Below are 20,343 nucleotides of genomic sequence, written 5' to 3' on the forward strand. Positions count from 1 at the left end.
ATCCAAGCAAGCCTGGGATTGTAACGGAAAACATGTGTGCAGAAGCCATAACTTTGATTCCGTTTGAACACGCCGTGGAGCTACTTTCATCGGCAAACCCCTGAGAAAGGGAGACGGCAGAGAGACTGGGACTGGGAAGGTGAATGAAAAATGAAAAGTCATATCAGTGCCTCAGTCTGCACCAGTTTTGCCAGGGAAGGCCAGTAGAGAAACCGGAGACAGACAAAGGGGAGTGAAGTCATTAGAAAGTGTTTAGGGAGGTATGGGATGTGTTGGGGTTTGGGATGTTGAATTACTGCTCAGCTCTGGTCTCTAGGTAGTACTAGAACAGCCCTCCAAGGTTGATGGGCAGGGTATTTCAGCTCCCAATGTGGATTCCATTTTTTTTTTTTTTTTAATATGCAGCAAACAGTAGTGCCCTATAAATCATAGAAGAATTTGCCTCTGACAAGGCTTACTGTGTACATGAGCTTGTTCTTCCCAGACTTGGAAGAATGTTCACTCTTTCAATGATGTCACATCTTTTTTTCAATCTATTCGTTATTCCAAGCAGACATCTTTCCATGCTTCTCTGTGTTGTCCACAGCTTTTCTAACATTACACCCATGATCTATGTATATATAGAGATGGATAGATATATAAACACACAATGTTTATGTAGTGTGAAGAGTTACAAAATAAAATGTTTTATGGTACATGAAACCTCCTCTCTCTCCATCTAGACAAGAGGCAGAAAATAGTCACTGTGCATTCATTCACTTAATGCTAGCTGGGGCATATGAAATAGCCACAAAATGGTATCAAGACCAATTATGCAAAGCACAAATCGTTCTCTTTGTTGAATATGATGGGTGATGCTTTGTGCTCAGCATGTTTACCTTGGTAATTGCATATTGAATCAGCAAGCCTCCTTCATTGCCTATTTTTCTGTGAGAGGGTGTACATTTACTCTACACTAGCAGGTGTGCAAGATATGGAGAATTCTCATGAAGTCATGGAAGAGACCACAAAAAACAGGTGGAATGAGGGGTGGGGGAGGGGACTGCTTTTGTCACATTTACAAGATATAATTACATTCATATGCAGGCTTAATTGTTAATTAGACAGTTTATTTATTTGAATGTATAGTGGTAGAGTTACTGAATTCAAGATTCAAAACCAATTTAAATAATTTATTTCTGCTTGATGCAAACTTCTATGATTGATATGAAACTTAAAAACCCCCCACTGGGCTGGCTATAATTAAAGATGACCTCAGCACTGGTTTCTTTTTCTGGAGCCTGATACAAAAAAAATTACAGATCAGAATGAACTCGGTGACTGTATTCCTTTCCAGCACAAATGTTCACGTAATGGCTTGATAATGCGATAGTGACAAATCCCATATATGAAGTTGTCGTCAAAATCTGTCCATGATTATTATTTAAGATTTTTTCTACCAAATCAACACAAAACAAAGTTCCCAAATATTGAACTTGCAGAAGTCATTAAGCCTATGTTTAGCATATCCAACTGCTTGCAAAAGTTGGGTATACTTTTGTCCTTGACTGCAGACAGATTTACTTTGAACCTACATTTATTTATTTATTTATTTTAAGATCCCATACAAAGAAGTGCTTTTATCTATTGTTTGTTGCATTCTCATTTGCATGTTTGAGTACATTTATTCTCGCAAGTCTCCTGTTATCTATAACAAAAAGAAGAAGAAAAATCTGTTTCATGAGATCCAAGAACGAGAGAGAGATTACGAAATGAAAGGAAAGTCCTGGGAAATAAATAAATAAATCCTGAATAATGAGAAGCCTGTATTTCCCGAGAGAAGGTCTAAAAGGGTCAGTAGCCCTTTTCCCATCGATCTCTTTGAGTGTAAGTAAAGTTACTTCAAGCACCTAAAGCATTCATGAAAGCGATGATTTACTTCAAGAGGAATCTTTCATGAGCTTGCTACTCTTGATGTTCAATTTGTTGTGTTTTTTTTTCCTTTTCTTTTTTCCTATTCCAGGATTGTCGGCAATAACCGCATAATTAAACCCGTTCACATCGTCTTGACACGCTGCCGGTTTGTGTTATTAGACGACCTGATTTTTAATAACAGTTCAGGTTCGGGTTATTATAGAGAGTTGTAGTGTTTTTTTTTATTATTATTTGTTTTATTATTGTTTTCATGTCAAAATGCATGACTTTCAGTTATTACTTTTATAGACTTCTTCCCTCTGCTGTTCGGAGACTCTAAGGTTTACTAACCCAACTCCCCAGAGCCATCCAATGGGTTTTTGAAAGATCTAGATCTGTAGAATCTGTGCATAACGGTGGGGGGGGGGAATAAACATATACAGGAAAGTCACGTGTAAATTACTGACTGAACCTGACTGATTCTTTCCTCACATAACACGGGATGCATTCTTATTTCCATTTTGAGCCAGTGCAGACATATTAACACTGTCCCATATAGATACTGAAATTACTGTTACTGAAAGGATATACAACGTGACCTGTTTTCAACAAAACCCATGTGGCCTTCAGACCTTCACAGGGTTAATTAGCTGTGACAGTGCGTTGTTATTGTTGGTGCTGTATTGGCACTATGCTGTATAAGGCATGTGCTGTTTGTATCTGCAGGACATGTTGTGTAACTCTATATTTTTTTTTTTTTTTTTTTTTTATTTCTCGGTTCTATCCAAGCTCTTGTTTAATTTAAACTGAGTTTAATCTCTCTGTAGCATTATGAATTAATAATACTGACTGAAGGGGGAATTATATACACTTTATTTTGGTGTTTTTGTTTGGTTATGCAAAGAAAATGCCTGCTTCAATTCCAGCTCATTTGTTTAGCAGGAAATCGCCAAGGGTGTGCATCAAAAGAAGCTACAAACCTTAAATGAATTGCAACCAAAATAGATAAATCCATAATTTAGTAACTTTCTTTATTCCCCACAGGTAGACTATGAAGATGTAGAATGTATTGATATTTATTTTTTTCCCAGCAACCCCTGCTTCTAACACCCGGTGAGCCTCCTACCTGACCACGCTTCTGAACGCAACTCATAAATACACAGTGGGTAAACGAAGCTCTCCTCGGTGGGGAAATGAAGCTGCACAAGAAATATGCATGGCAAAACTTCAAGTAGAATTTAATGATAGACTGTCTGTTGTGGGAACGTTTTTTAATACGTCTATCAGTCAGCGTGGGGTCAGCCTGGCCCCCGAGACCACCAGAATTACCAAACGTTCACCTGCCGCATTGTGTCCTTCCCTTCCTTCCTCCTGCCCATGGCCCGGCCTTCTCCATCTCTCCCCCTCTGTAAGGGAGACCCTGGTACATTTTGTGGTTGAAATTGTGCTACAAATGTGAAATTATGGTCAAGATTTAGCATGATCGTTTCAAAAGGGAAGTCATCAAGCCTGACGACTTCGGATACTTTCAGCTCTACAAAATGTGAGATTTATACAGGCATTCAAGTATTAACAAAGTATTTTCTTTATAATGCTGCTTAACTCTGTAGTTTGCCAATTTATGAATTTGTCTCTGTCTGGCTGTTTATTCTTTCTGTAATAATAACAAGAAGCAGAATCAGATTCTAGTTTCCAATGCAAAACTCAATAATGGTTTTATAGCCCAATATCCACTTCTTTTCACTGCATACTTTGCATATAAATAAGTATTTTCAACAGTTCACAGTTTTCACTTTGGTTACTCAATAAAGCTTATCTGTTAATATCCAACCATAACATTTGTTTTCATCAAGCTAGGCTGGAGTTTACAGGCTATGTTTAGCAGGACAAGATCAATTGGTTTCAAGACATTTCTGTTTTTGCTTCATCCCTCACTGCTGATAACCTCACCACAAGAATTGCATTACCTCCAACTGTGGATCGCCTTACACGCCAATGGATTTCTTGGGCTTGCGAGAGGCATTAGGGCCGATACTCTCTGGCTAATTATGTAAATCTATAAATATCTAGCTCTGAGAATGAGCAAGCAATGTTACTATTAAGTGTTTGTTGTGTAGCTCCTCTTGTCTCAGCTATGCCATCGCCCTTGACTTTTGCTGAAGGATATTGTTCCTGGGAGGATACCTGGAGATTTAATTATATCGGAATCAAAAAATTGATCATGGGAATGAATACTGTGAGGCAGGGCCTTGTAAAAGCGCTTGCTGGCATACAGACTAAACCCGGCAGTAGTCTGGAACTGAAGGAGGTCTTCCTACAATAAAATTACTGCAGATTACTTCCTTTCAGCAACGTGTAGTTAGCTATGCTGGAAGACCAACAATCTTTAACTCACAAAAGGAAGGCCATGTCAACGGTAACTATCATTTAAAGACCGTCAAGGTGATCACATAAAGAAACACATAGGCAGGCTCTTGCATCTGTGATGGTTGGTTCAATTAAAGAAAAGAGTACAGTGAATAGACGTATAATTTTCTTGACAAGTTATCCGTCACCGGAGTGACAGTGTGACTGGAATGAAAGTACACAGTAGGGAAAGTAGTTAAAAGCAAGGTTATGTCCCTGAAAAGTTATCCTTATTATTTGTTGTACTTGTATTTTTATTTATTTATTCCGGCTTCTTTTGAGATGGCAGTTATTACACGACAGCGCATAAGTCTGCTTTCCTTTTGTATCCCCGAAGTTTTTCATTTATTCCGGCCTGGAAATCAGGTTAGGATTGGTATCAAACATCTGCTTGTTAGATAATGCAATAGTCCCAGAGTTTTAACAATGCATGTGGTGAACCACAGGTTTCAGCGAAGTGCCTGGGCTGGCATCTCAATTCCAGCGATAAATCAGAAATCCCTATGTTTCCATCATCATAATCTGTTTAGTCACTGCAGCGGTACTCAGAGTGGCAGAAAAGACAGTGCAGAAAAGTAGGACACCGGGATTTTTGAAGCAACCATTCAGCAGCTCGATTTGCATTGCCGGCATTTCTCATTCAGCCGCGCGGTCGCTTGATAAGTCTCTTGGGTACCTGGAGATAAACCCCCCTGAGGTCTCCCAGGCTTGTGTTGGAAAATAAAACACATTAGTCTAGAAGTTATCTCCTCAGTTCTGCTTCATCTCTTTATCTGTGACTAACCAGCTAGCTGCCACTACGACATCAGTCCCATCGGAGGAGAGTCTGCAGATTACAGGCTTGTGAAGTGTGTGTGTGTGTGTGTGTGTGTGTGTGAGGAAATAACCTAAAAAAAAAAAACCTGATTACCCCGATTTCTTAGTTACGGCCATTCGTAATTCTGCAGTCTGTTTTGAGATTTTTTGCGCCTTTCCAGCAATAATAAATATGCAATAGTGGACCGACAGAGATGTTCAAAGGCAACATGTCAAGAGAGCTCACCCAGTAAATTATAGCAAATTCAAATTATAATCAATAGGTGTAAATTGATCAGATAACACAAATACACAAATAATTTCCCATTATCCACAACATCTTACACAATCATGGAGAAATGTATGTAGTAATAATAATCATTTAACTTTTGAGCTGTGATAAGTAACAGAATCTATTATCAATCCACTCATTTTCATTTCCCCCTTGAAAAAAAGAAATCTATTCATTCATGTCCGAAGAATCACTCCAGTTTTAAGAAATAATTACACTGGCTTCTGACCTTGGAAATCAGGCCTGTTTGAAGCATTTGTGTTCCTTGATAGCTGTATTCTTTTGATTTTCAAAATGTAGTCTAGAATATCTGTTGGATCAGTATTGTTTAATGAAATACTTAATTAATATTAGTAAATGGGAGGGGGGAAAAGGCTATACACTGTGTGTGTCGAGTTCTCAGTTAGCAGGTCAGTTCAGTGGGTTGAATCTGTCCTGCCCCTACAACAGTTGAACCGTAATCTAGTAAGAGACCCAAAAGCAGGTTAAAGCCATTTACTTTCATTGAACCAGTACTGATTGAAATGCATCGACCAACAATTCGCTAGCTGACCTGATTTCTACCAAAAATACACGTGCTGCCACAAAATATGTATGTGAAAACAGACCAGAGATGCCAGCTTAGATATTTTTGTGAGTTTTGCAGCCTTATTGTAAACCTCTGTGAAACAAGCCCCTCAAAACAGGCAATTTCTGAACAATATACCTGTTTGAATTCCTGAGGAGAGGAGCTCTTTTTGATCAAAAGATTAATGGACTTTGTTAATTTAATTTAGTCCTTAGTCAAGTTACAGACCTTGCAGTTTCGCTGAACACAACCTGTGCCACAATGAAACATTGTTGTTCTTCGCATGTTCGAGACCTGCTCTGTGTGATTGACTGCACCATAAAAGCCCGGGCATGGTTTGGTTTTCAGATGCCATCCAGCTTGCACTTTACAAGTGAAGATGGCAGCTTCTCTTTTTTGTTGCCAGTGATATCTGCGTTAGCTTTCACTTTCAGACAATTTGCCTCTAAGCTTTGAGTGCCATTTAAATGACACCCACTGCTTTAAAGCAATTCATGATTTGTTGTCGTGAGTAAATGTGGGGAAAATGCATCTCAACAGACAATACTATCTTCTAGGAAAAAAACTAAAAAGCCCTATAAATATATAGTTGTTTTTTTTTAGCTTCTTTCTTTTCTTTGTGCATGATAAACCAAAAGTAGGTATCTTTTCAAAAAGGCGCACAGACAGATATTTCAAGGGATACGCACGTGTAAACATCTGCTGCCAAGTGTAGGTCATACAAAATAAAAATGTTTATTTTATCAAATGTCTGCCTTCTAAAAATAATAAAAGATAATTATAAACCAAATAAATCCAATATTAGACAATACAGGTAAGTATAGGAGTACAAACATCTTTCTTCAGGAAGGAATGAACAAAAACACCAGTGCATTCTGGGTTTTGTAGCTCTGTTCCCTACTTCCATATACCATCATGGTGTTTATTTTTTTAATTTTTTTTATTAGCTGTAAGCATGTTCACAAACAGAATTATAAGCATGTAAGAAACCCAAGTAGAGCAAGGGTCTCTCGCTCACCCACTGTCAGATGTCTCTGCGGAGCTGCAGTTGGGCATTCACGTTTTGAATCCGCTATTGATTGGTGAAGACCAGCCGTAAAGAAAACGGAAAGGGGTCACAGCTTCGGAAGAATGATGATATCTTCCCTCTGACTCCTCACAGAGTCAAATCAAGCATGTTTGTCGTGTTTTCTCTAAAGGCACCCAAGACCTTTACATTACGCACAGGATGGCTTGCGATAGTGTCACTGGGACTGAGCCACAGCTGACAGTTCTTTTGCAGGGAGACTCTCTCTGCAATAAATATATCTGGTGCTCATTGAACTAGAAACTTTACTCACTAACCAGGCCATCCCAATTCATAACGAATGAATCCTGTCAGGCTTGGGCAGCTTTTGTGTTTGTACCTGCAGCCTTCAGTGTCTTCAAATTTCATAGTTCTTAGAAGGATGATGTGTAATCTCAGAAATGGCCATAGGATTGTTCTCTATATTGCCAATCCACCCAAACAAATTCAGCCATGCTTTGAAAATATTAAGAACATTTTTGGCAAACAAATCAATAGCAAGTGATAATCCCAACCAAACACATTATATACCCGCTGACATCATATGTCACGTGATTCTTTGAAATCTCTTTATTGTGGCACAGTATTGACGGGGCTTGCTGCTGTTTATGGCGTATCTGTAAGATGGTATGATTCATTGCTTTAAAGTCAGATATGAACAAAGTGACTTCTGCTCTTCTTTAAAGACGCACAGAAAGGTTCTGTCCTGAAGGGATGTAATTAGTGCGTGCAAGTTGGATGTGTGTCAGCCAGGACATTGAATATTATTTTTATTTGTTTTCAAATTGTGTCAAATAAATCCTGGGTAAGGTGCAATCAATATTGAGTCTACCAAAATAGCACAAGTGAGCAAACTTCTCTATTCCACCCAAGAAAACTGTATTTATATATGTGCGTGTGCGTCTCTCTCTATACATACATATACATATATAAATATTTACATGTGTATTTGTTGAGAGTTGATTTCTCACAGTGCACACGCTTTCTATCCCGTTGTATTTATTGGAAATAGGAAGAAAACCCTCCTCATTATCTTTTGTATATTTTTAACACAGATGTTATCCATTCAGCGCTGCCAAAATATCAGAAACCGGGTGATTGGAATAGAGAGTAATGAGACCTATTTTTGTTTCACTGTGGGATCTGTATTTTCCCTCTCTTGCCTTTGCCACCGACAGCCATTAATGGTGTAAACAAAATTCTGAAATAATTAGCACACCTGAATTCAAAACTGCAGCAAGCATAGATTGGTCCCGAATCTTATTTCAAACTGTCTATTATTATTATTATTATTATTATTATTATTATTATTATTATTATTATGTATTAGCAGATGCCCTTATCCAGGGTGACTTACAAAATATAAGCACAATACAAAGTGTGAAAATACAATGCAGTTCAAGGCATAAAACATGACAAATTTCAATTTACATATTACAGTGCAATTCAAACCATAGTACATTTTTCTGCACAGCACCAATGAAAAACACTTTACTCAATTACAGCGCTAAGTTTGGAGTTCCCCAACCTAACAATGATGATTTTAAATGTGCAGTGAAGGATATATTAAATTACTTTATAGAACAATTGTGGCTTTAAAATACATACTTGAAACAAACATTACTAAATTCAGCCTCATTAATATTTATAATCTAATGTCAATGAAGCATACTTGTTCTGTAAAAAATAAAGTACCTTTGCTTTGAGTACTTGAGTGTAAATATTTTGGGACTGGTTTATACTGATATAAATGCAGAAAATTTCCCTCCTCCCGCAACAATAATCACATGAGACACCAGGAACAGACCAGCACGCAGAAATTACAAATAAATGATTAAAACAAAATCCTCAATTAAACACAAAAAAGTAGCAGATAATGGAAAAATCTTTACTGGTCAGCAAAAAACTGAAAACCGAACCCAGTGAAGTTCTCCAGCTGTCGTGATTAGTAATGAAGATGACATCAGAGTGAAACTGTACCCCCATGGTTGTCAAGGAGACGAGCGGTAAATTCAATTAGAGCTGGTCTTGGAAATGGCTTATTGTTTCCCATCACTTAGTACAGAAATTAAAAAGCATCATTCGCGAAGACCTGACGCGTCATTTGCAGTTTTTTTTTTTCCTTTTTTTTTTTTTTTTGTTTTTTTTTTTTCCTGTTTCTTAGTTGTTTTTTTTCTTTTTAATATTGATACCTGAAAGAAACTTTTCAGTTCAAAGTACAAATGCAAAGCTAAATGAGCTTTCGCCATATCTTGTTTTGTTTGCAGGAGCCTGTAGTCATGATTATTGAATACATGTATTAATCTCAGTGGTTCAAACTGACTTCAAAGCTGATCTACTCTGTTAATTAGGGTTGAAGAAACTCATTGCAGTTTACATTTTTTTCATGTTCATATTTTGTTATGTATATATTACTGGTTTCACAGACCTTGATTAACAGTAGTCTCCAACTACTGTAATTAAACTAACATTGAATAGTACACAGCTAGTGCTAATATGGGTCTGTGAAACCAGCCCATAATGTATAGAATATATTATACAGTTAATTTAGGCAAGATGAAATGTATTTATTCATAGATTTGTTCAGAGTGACTCTTCTATGTTGACGGACTCCTGGTCATGTTTTTTCTTCTCTTTTTTCCATGAAATGTGTACTTCATAGTTCTTCAGTGCGTAATCACAGAAAGATCAAATTATACTAAATTATATAAGTCATCTTCCTCTGGCCTCTGTAAGACTTTCGTCATAATGGAGGCCATTTGACATTTGGCATTGCATTTCCAGGAATACAGCCAGAAAGTCCCATTGTGAGAACGACCTTGTCTTTACATTAGAACAAAGTCTGCTGATTGCATTTTCAAATGCTTATCAGTTTAGGTAATAACCTTGATGCTAAAAACGATGATTACTTAATATTAAGCTGCGACTTTCAGAAATTCTGATTGAAAATGAACTGAATTCTTCCTTTTCCCTATTTACCACTATTGTTACAAGTATATCCATTACCCGCACTTACAGTAATGAAAACTGCGTGGACAGATATTGTTTTAAGTCAGTTACTTTAATATGTACTGAGCAATGTTGTCATTTCCAGGAAAGTATTAGTGTTTTCCATCATATTGGATTGACGTTCGTGTGGGGTTTATGGGAAGTTCTACTATCTTCATCAAAGTACATTTGGTGGGGAAAATGAGAAAACAAAAAAGTGCTGATTTGCTGTCCTTGACTTGATCATAGTAGCTCATATACACTTCAAAGTCATTGTTGTGAGAATTGTAAGCTTTCAGTGGCGCTTTTGTCAGTTGAGCTGGATTATTTTGATGCAGATTTATCAAAGGAGGCAGTCGGTTATTTTATTCAAATTTATGAGGTAGGCTAAGTGCATTCACATCTGAATGTGTGTGTAGTTGGGACAGGGTTGAGATGAGCTAGTAGTGAAACTGCTGAACAAGTACTAAACCTTTCAGTTGGACGTGTTTTTTTTTTTTTTTTTTTTTTTTTTAATGACTATCATAAAAAGTCATTAATTCTCAAACTCCTAGGAAGCTTTTATTTTTTAATGATGATAAATGATACTGTAAAACAGTTCTTTATAAAAAAAAAGATACTTATAAAAGGGAGGGGGATCTCCAACCATCCTTAAAAAAACCAAAAAAGTCTTAAAACAGGGCTATTACTTATTTTTAAGTTGTTCGAGCAATGTTATCTGGAAAGGTACATTTTGAAATAAGAGTCTCTGAGGAAATTAACACGATCAACTCTAAACTGATCAAATTATACTGTAACTTATGCATCCAGCTACACACCGTGGATCTTAAGCTTAAGTGGGGAATGCTAATGGCACAAGCCTTTCATCTGCATAGACCAGCAACTGTGAATTTCCAGACTTCTGAATCCTTCAGGGCTTTGGCACAGCCCCTCCTTCTACTGCCTGACCCGTTAATAACACACATTAAGGAACCGTTACTATCGAAGGCAGACACTGAAATGCTTGGCCAGTAATTGACTATATCTGCTGTAGCCCTTGATGTCAGGACAGACTTGTTGGGTGGTTAAGAAGACAAGTAGGTCAACTCTTCCCACATTATTAGACCTCACTTCCTGGTCCATGTTGGGAGCGTTCTTCAGCCTTATTCCCCAGGCAACCACAGCTTCTGCAGTTTCCTGATGGTATCTGGAGTTCACTAGGGTGAGGAAATGTTCTACCGAAGGCCACCAGGAGCTTATCCCAGTGGGGGTAACCCAGACTGATCACATTGACCTCTTACGTGGAGTAAGACTTCACAACATAAAACAGTCCTGAACCAGATCCTGTAAAACAGAATGTTACTGTTTGTTACAGTTCTGGAATTGTAATAAAATGTTTTGCCAGAGGATTATTTCTGACAGACCTCTCTTTAATTTCCACACCTCCACATTGAAATCTCATTTGGGTCTGACATATGATTGTGTTATTCAGAACAGAGCTATAATTTCAGAAGTGCAGGTGTAAGGAGAGAACAACAAAAAACACGGGTATTGTACTGCACGTAATCACCAAACATATGCAAGCCCCCAAACCTACATAGAGGTGAATCGCGCAATAAATATTTAAAGGGCAGTACTTCTTATTGAATCTCAAGTTGTACTCTGATGTAAATGCAGCTTGCCTCGAGCGTCTGTGCATCATCTTGACATGCTAAATGAAATTCCTTTGGACCGGCAGTCTGAAATAATGAATTGTTCCTCCAGTTAATTGTATTGCTTTGATAACAAGGAACTGTACTGGGCCCGGAGAACACAATAAGTGGATTTCATAAGATGATTTGTGTGACGGTTTGAAAAATTATCTTCGGGGGTGACCCGGTTTTAATAGAACTCAAAGCACATGCTAACACGCCTCAGTACACTGCACTGCACTTGACGGAAACGGTTGTTCCCTGCGTTGTACTAGTCTTGCAGTAAACGTCAGAAAATGCACCCAGCCTCGCTCATCTGACTTTGAAAGAGTGATTTTAATTTGAAAGTGGTTAGGGAGAGATTAATCAAACAGTTGTTTTTTGGTTAGTTGTTTTTTTGAGGAGTGAAGTGAATTGCATTGACTTTTTCTTTTTGCCAATACTTTTGTGCTTGTCCAATATACACTGTAGCCTTCTTTGTTAATCTAAGTGTATCAATTTCCTTGGTGTCCTCCAAAATGTGCACTTGTGCAATTAGCCATAGTGCAACAGATGATCATTGTAGAGAGGACTTACGCAGCTCTCCTTTCTAAACAGGGATTGGCTTCTTCTACCTCTACCAACCTGAAGGCATTACTGAATATCAGAGGTTAAATATCAGGCTTTTATTTTCTGAGACTTACTGCAACCAGATACTCTTGACTGAGTGACTGTGTGGTTGAAGTTAACTTTTAGCTTCACTTTTAATGCCATTTTCACCCTGCAAGACTCCAAGACTTATTGTTATTATTATTAGTGTGAATGTATACAAGTATGTACAACCAGTGGAAAAGGGCAGCATTAATATAGTCATATGCATAGTTTTATAAAGTATGGTAAGTATACGGTTTATGAAGTTTTTTTTTTTTGTCTTTCACACAATCTTACATTGTTATTACCGCTAAAAGCCTCCAACTATTGAAGAAACGCTTCAGCAAAGACAGCCTTGATTTTAACACAGCAGGAACATGCAGTAAAGCTTTTACTATTGTGTCTGTCCCATGTTGGCATTGCCTCTTTCTTTTCTGCAATTTCCAGAAGAAAACAAGTATTCCTTGACAAGAAAACGTATAATCAGCTTTCAGGACTAAATTCGACAAATCTGTGGAATAATGCTCAGACATTAAACGGATTGCATACCATGAGACAAATTAAGGCTCGGGGTCCAAACTTTACAAATACTCCTCTATGCTTTTCAGTTGTTGGATATTCACCCACGAAAAAGCTTGTTAAATATAGTTCATAGAGATTAATGTATATGTAACTTTTTTTTTTTTTTTCGCCCATCAATTAAAAAAAAAAAACACAAAAAGTTTCACATTTATAATCTTTTATGTGCTTTTCTCCCAAATTGCTGCAGCTCATTGTTGGTTGTCTTTTGTTGGTTGTTGGTTTTTTTACCTGCAGTTTCACCCTACATAAATGTTAGTTGATTTGATCAAAATAAGCCATTAAGATTGGAGCTTCAAGAACTCTAATTGTCAGGTAGTTTTTATTCTCTGAAGCTCTTCCTAATTAAAAAAAAGAAAGAAAAAAATGCTAATGAGAAAAAACACAATGCAATGAGATGGGTAAAATACAGGCAGTTCATCTTCACCATCAAGGAAGATAATGGTGTGTACAGAATGGTGTATTGTTACCCTGTTTAATTGCAAAGTAACACAATGCTATTAGCTTAATGTAAACAGCTTATTTCTAGAAATAGAAAACAAGGCTCCGTATGAGAGAGAGAGAGAGATTAGCTCCATGCATAACAAGTCCATATCTACTGAATATTTGTAAACGTGTGTTTCAGGTTTTTCTTATTTTTAAGATAAATCTGCTTCAGCTTTACTAACAATCATGTACATTTCCAATCAGTAAAGCATAGAGTCAATCTGCTTTTAAGTAACATGGCACGTTCGTCTTCTTATAGACCTAATGGTACATTGTGTGAAACGGTTACCTCTCTGTATGTCACATATTTGAAAAGAAAATGTTTAAAGTTTCAGCTCAGGTTGCTTCAGTGTCGCTCAGCAGAAACATTGACATTTCACTGGAATGAATTTCTTTGTTGTAAAACAACAAGCATGCAGTGTAGAAATATGCGATTGTGTTAAAAAGAATTGGAAGCTCACATGAAAATGACCATCACTAAATTATTGTCCAGACTGATAATGCAGTGTGATTGACAGCTTCTTAAAGTCCACAGCTTGCTTTGGAAAAGGGGGATGAAGTGAAGGTATGGGCTATGACATTTTTTAAACTAATCCCCCTTGTACTTTTGCTTTTGTGTTTTCTACAGGTATAGCTATTGCCAGTGCCCTCATAGATACCTCCCAGCAGAAGCTCACAGAGTGCAAGGAGAAGAGCTTGGGTCTAAAGAACCGGAAACAGCACCCCCCGGCCCACCAAGGGACTTGCGTTTGAGCCGGGAGCCGCGGGGCGCACTTGTACATTCTGTGACTTGTTTTCTTTTATATGGCTTTTGGACAAGAGAAACAAACACCAACAAGAAAAGTCATACCACCGCCTCCGTTTCGAAAGAGGCCAGTAAGGAATTTCTGTTAGGTAATGACGTGCCCTTTGTTCTTTCTATGTGTCGACTCAAGAGTAGTGTTCAGGAAAACACGAGGCCCCACCCTCCTCCTCCTCACCTTGAAGGCTGCCAACTGCAGACGCTCGAAGTGGACCGGATAACGGCGAACCCACGGACAGACCTGCACGGATCTGCGCTATCTGATGTAACAACAACAACTACGCATAGAATAGCAGATTTCCTTGTCGCGTTATGAATCTGAAACCAGCGAAAGGGGGACCTGGCTAGTTTGGGGTTTGGTTGTTTACTTTTGCAGAACGGAAATAGGCTTTGAGTTTTCATGATTAAGGGAAAATGAATATGAGATGCACATTTTTTTTTATTTTTTTTTTATTTGTCATTTTTAGAAGAAGCAAGGAGGGAACACTATTTTAATACTCGGTAACTCAAGAAAGTGTTTTTTTTTTTTTTTTTCTCAGTGTATTGGAGGTCATTTGTATAAACAGGCAGAGTAAATTGCCCTTCAGTTTAAATTAGCTCACGTTGTCCATCTCTCTGATAATGGTTCTGCTTGCTTTGTCCCTGTGTACGTTGTGAATGTCAGGGTAGGGAGCCAGGACAGAGGTTTCCGAGACCAGTGTATTGAAATGCTTTGTCCTCCAAGATAGAGACCAGGCCCCCGACTCTTATACCTCTCTCAGTGGTGCAGAAAGTCCTCTCGCTGATGACAGGCATTTCGAATCACTTCGCTACGCAGCGTTCGAAAGGTACATAAGTAGAAGGTTGCTTTTCTATTATAGACCATCTGTTTCATTCATTACGTTTTCACATCATTAACTGTATTTGTAAAAGGTGGCAATGGAAAAAAACAACAACAACGTTTTAAGAAGAACTAGCATCTGTGTCGCAGTCTCGATTACCAGGGTGTCAGCTGAGGTTGCTTTAGTTGCCGTCGGAGAGAAACGGGCGCCATACCTTAGCAACTGAATGGCGCCATGGATGCTGCAGGACATTGCGGCTCACATGAACACTGTGGCCCTTCGGTGCCCGTGCAGGGGGTTTAAAGTAATGTGAACTACATGGAAAAACAACAATTCACTCTGCATTTTTTTTTATGTGTGTGTTTGTTTTAAACTCAGAAAGGTGTTATGCTATTTGTGATGGTTTACAATGGCATTTTGAATGCATGCCTCAGTGGTTTCATATCTGTGATGATAAACCATATGTCCTTTATTCATATTATTTTTATTTTTATGAGAAGAAAACAATGAATTAAATAAAAGTTTCTTATTCTTCAGTACATATCAAACATTGTCAGTGTATCTTAGGGTTGTGGTACAGCTTATAATAAAATCTGCTCTCCTTTGTTGCTCTTGCCTTCGAAATCTTTTTTTTTTTTCCTGTCCAGATATTGCAGCAGGAGCTCAGATTAAGTAAATGGTACAGATTATTTGATATGGTCATTTTTTTTTTCAAATGCCTTGTTGACATAAATGGATTTCCGTTCATCACATACGTATTCGGACAACCCGTTATATAACAGACACAACGTTTAACTCCAAACCTTCTGCTGCTACTATGTGCGGAGAATCTATAGTGTCAGACACACACACACAAGTCAAATTGCATGGGTCTGTTTGTGTGTAAACCGCAGTAAGAGAGCTCTGTACTTTGTGTTCATAATGCTAATTATGAAATACGCACTTGGTTATAATATTTCTCCAACATCTTTTCCCACTATAGCAGAAACTGTCCTCCCACTTCAATTCACAGCCATTCTCACTTAGAAAAACAAAGGCATCTTTAAGGAAACTCTGCTCTGGTTGGTGAAACGCATATGAAACACATGAATTAAACACATTTTTAAACTATCTATTGACTCTAATAGTGCAACATGAGGATGTTAGGTATTGTAAAAAATATATATAGAAATAAAATCAGGTTGTTTTATTTAATTTTTATACCACAGTCTTCTAATAAACTTTATATTAATCTGCTCAAACACTTGAATATGTGCAAGTATTCACAGTCTTAGGCAGGTAATGGTTGTAGGCATTAAAACAATAACTTCATAACATTAAAAAAATGTGCACAGCTTTATATTTGCACCCCTGTGTAGGTAAATATTGTATTGACCCATCTGAAACAAACTGCAACATAAAAGGTACTTCTTAAGGTTAAACAAATGGAGGAAGGAAAATCTATAAAAACACAGAAAATATTCCAGTACAGGGATATTATGGTCTCTGAATCTGTGACAGTTGTCCAGGTAGTGTCGTCTTTATTTTATTTTGCTTGTTTGATTAGTTTTTCTCTCTCTCACCTCCTGAATATTATATCTCAGCTAATATATTGGGAGTCACTACCCAATAACATAAGGGTGAGCGATGATGAGAAACCGAGAATAGGCATACCACAAATTTCACACACGAATCCCACTTTGATCAACAGTACTAAACTTATGTTGTGTTTTCTTAGTTATAATACATCAGTAAATAAATAATGTGCACATAACAGCAAGTCGTTTGAGTTTTAGTTTCACTTCTATTAAATGCAATTTGACCCCTATTCATCAGTTCTAGATTAACAAAACGAACAACTGTATAATAGTACTGTATCCCAGGAAGCTTGTGTGTGCTCTAAATCTTCACTGCAACACATGGGTATTTTGTGTCTTGGTTATAGCTAAACAAAGTCGACCAATTTTGTTTAAGGGTAGACTGATATACATGGCAAAGCCCAACCTTGGGACGTCAGCTACACAACTGTTATTATGGATTCGCATTTGAAAACATAATTGGCACGTATCGGGACTGCCAGCCGTGCTCAGTACTGCCAGCTGCCCAGACAACTTCACAACTTTCACACTCTGTGCTTTCGCTGTAACTATTGTATTTTGTAGCTGTTGATGAATAAACACCTCTTCCTTTATTCACTGCATGTCAACAGCTAGATTGATCAGTGAACCTCCAGTATTTTATTGGAATAATTTTTTTAAGTTTACATTATCATTCTTTACTTTCTTTATATTTAGGCATTAAAGTTTTTCTTTTCTTTTTGAGCGGTACTTTGTCAAATCCAAGGGCCAAAAGTTCTTATATAAGCTACATTTATTCAGAGAATCATGCTCCTTATTGATCTTCAAGCTATTCTAAGGTCACTGACTGATCTTCAGTTGCATTACAAATATCAGTCTCATTATCATCTCGGTAGGCGTTTCCCACCTGTATATAAACAAAGTGTTTTTGTTGTTTTTCTCTTATGTAAAATTTGGCATTCTGTTGCACTGATCAATGACATTTCAAGAGTTTAGCGTGTAAAATTTATACCACTTTGAAGTCTTGTATATGGAGGAATGTTTTGTTTGTGCATTTACTTTTTTTTTTTTTTTGGCTGTTTTTAGTGTTTCTGTTAAGTTCTGTTCTCTTTATTTTCCTTTTTATTTTGTCTTGAGAATTAACTTGTAAAACGGACACACTTGTATATGTACATATAAATATATAAATATATGAAATCTGGCTTTTTGTCAGGTGAATTCCACAAACTGAAGTATTTTACACAAAAAAACAAAATCAAACAAAAAATGTTCAAGTTTGTATCAATAAAGAGCAGCTCACATCATTTATTTGTTCATATGGGCATATGTAAAGTTCATAATTTAAAAATAAGGAAAAAAAAATGTTTTGAAGCTTCTACATAATAAAGAGAAACCTCTGCTTACGTACATCACACCCTGTGCCGTCTCTCATTGGTCTCATGTCACACAGAGTGATTGTGGCTCTCAGCGGGAAATGTCATCGATTTCCATCAAGCTTCATTCAAAGGTCAATAGGCCAGCTGCACACCCCTTAACTATTTCAGCATTTCATCAGTTCATGTGAACATGCGGTTTATAGTTTTCCTGCCTGTAAAGTCAGTTCCAATTCTTTTAAAATACCATTGCTTGAAATCGCATCATCGCCAATTTGAACTTGTTCGAAAAGTGGGTTCACGTGTCAGTAATTCACTGATTATCTTTGTACAACAAAACTACAACAAATCAGTTTGTTATGTACATCATACCTGTTAATGATTATTTTGTATTTATTTTTAATTTATGAGGTGTGTTTTTAGTCTGGTACATCGGGGGGAAGGGGCAGTAATTTGTTTATTACTGCCTAGTTTTACTGTGAATCCCTCCGAACCCTATTTAAAGGTCACAGTGTACATTTAGCACTTGGAAGAGAAAAACTAATTCTCTTACTTTGTTCAGTTTAAAACCCAGGACGACCAAAAAAATAATCAGTTTCATATTATGTGGTATATTGCCTCCTGTTTTGCATAAATTGCTCAACAGAAGGAAAGTAGTCAGCTCCAGGCTTAAGTTTCTGAAGTGTTTATTTTAGCTGGAACAATAATACAGTGTCTGTAATGCTCCAGATTTTTTTTTTTTGCTTCATTAACTATTTGTTTTAATCTTTCTTATATTCTACCATACTCTCTTTTTTGTTTTTGTTTTATATTGTTGTCCTAGCATGACAAAATAATTTTTGTGAATTTCAAATGTTCATGGGTGGCCACACTGCCTGAGTTTTCACAATAGCGGACAGGAAAAACAACGATGTGATGGATGCGGATCTGAGCTGTTCTTTATGACTGTTAAAAAAATTAACTTGTTAATAATTTAGTTTTGTTACTCGTTTAAAATATTTGAATCAATAGTCTGGGTTCATGGGCAGATTAGCGCTAGTCTTGAACTTCCTTACCTGGTATTAGGTAGTCTAAGAGTGTAACCCTGCAATTGTGTTTCCTGAGCCACAACACCGGGTATAACCCCCCACGGTGCCACAACTTGGTGGCGAATGCGGCCAGGTGTTTGTGGTTTAGGAAACGAAACCTCAATAATGAAAATGGAGTCCATGAGCCGCAGGGCACCTCCTTTGCTTCCCCCCCAGGCCCAGATGTCGCTTTGGTCGGCCTCCATCCCCCCATTCCTTGCCTGTGGACCCCGGTCTCCAGCTACTCCCTGTTCGCCCTGCCACCAGCCGTAATGGGGGAGGGCGGTTATGTCATGCCATGCTGCGACAGCATAATGAGAGATGGCCCCATGAGGCTTTGCCCCCCAAAGACCCAGGTGGAGCTTATTTACTGAGAGGAGCAGCTGATGCGTTGCTACTCGAATACTCCATAAAACAAGAAGTGCCTGGCATGAATTAAGAATAATAAATTTGACGTTTTTAATTGGCTAAGTTCAGTTTGTACATTTCTGATGCCCTTTTTCAACTTAAAAAAGAGTTTTACTGCTTATTTTCAGTGGAACAACTTCAGTGAAAGGAGTTACGGATACAGTGTGCTCTGTTAATCTACTGCAGTTTGTGTTATTGTTGCAGAATATTTCCAAAATGTACAATTCACATTGGTTACACATTATAAACATACTGTACAACATGTATAAAACCATTTATAAACTAACATTTTGCATGTGAGTAAACATTGTTTTGGAAAACGGATGTTTCCAAATGAAAAGTAAACTAAATGTAAACCTTAAGCAAACTAAACTTTTGCAAATGTGTAAAACTTGCTGTTCAAATATACCTGCACATCTTCACTGTGTTTACAATCTGTGTAAACTTTGTTAACCTTAAGTTTACAAATGTTTACTGTATGTTCGCATGTGTTGTAAAGACAACATTTCATGCATGTTATTCAGTTACTGGCAATTAAGGCAATTATACCAATGTTTGTTTTCTATAGGAATAATTAAAAAGGGCTCTGATACTGTATGTATCAGGATCTATTAATACTGTGAAGCAGCTTTTAAATACCTAGCAGATGTATAAAAACTAACTGTCCTAACCATTATATGTCTCCTTGGTCAACCAAAAGGAATCCACCACTAATCATACCAACTGTTTAATGCCCTTTTTCAGTTAAATGTTGCTTTTGTTAGGCAAGGAGAGAGTGAGTAGCCGTGCAGATGTACGCTCATTTTGATGTGACTGAAACACATGTAAGGAATAGGTTATGAAGAGAAGCCTGCACAACACCTTGTTGTGTCACACTGGTTATGCAATTATGACAGCTCAGTTGGGACATTTCTTGCCTCCTACAAATTAAGACAAAAGCTGG

General features: G+C 37.5%; 1 protein-coding gene across 2 annotated transcripts in view; it reads left to right on the forward strand.

Annotated features, from left to right (window-relative positions):
* atrnl1b (attractin-like 1b) overlaps positions 1 to 17,964 on the forward strand; it is a 300,343-nt gene extending 282,379 nt beyond the window's left edge. For both annotated transcript variants that reach the window (XM_066693672.1, XM_066693673.1), the window contains exon 30: positions 14,002 to 17,964. In XM_066693672.1, coding sequence (XP_066549769.1) covers positions 14,002 to 14,126 — 125 coding nt within the window. In that variant the 3' untranslated portion in view covers positions 14,127 to 17,964. The remainder of the gene's footprint in view (positions 1 to 14,001) is intronic.
* Positions 17,965 to 20,343: the final 2,379 nt, after the last annotated feature.

Source organism: Amia ocellicauda, chromosome 20, assembly GCF_036373705.1.
Source record: "Amia ocellicauda isolate fAmiCal2 chromosome 20, fAmiCal2.hap1, whole genome shotgun sequence".
Taxonomy (NCBI): domain Eukaryota; kingdom Metazoa; phylum Chordata; class Actinopteri; order Amiiformes; family Amiidae; genus Amia; species Amia ocellicauda.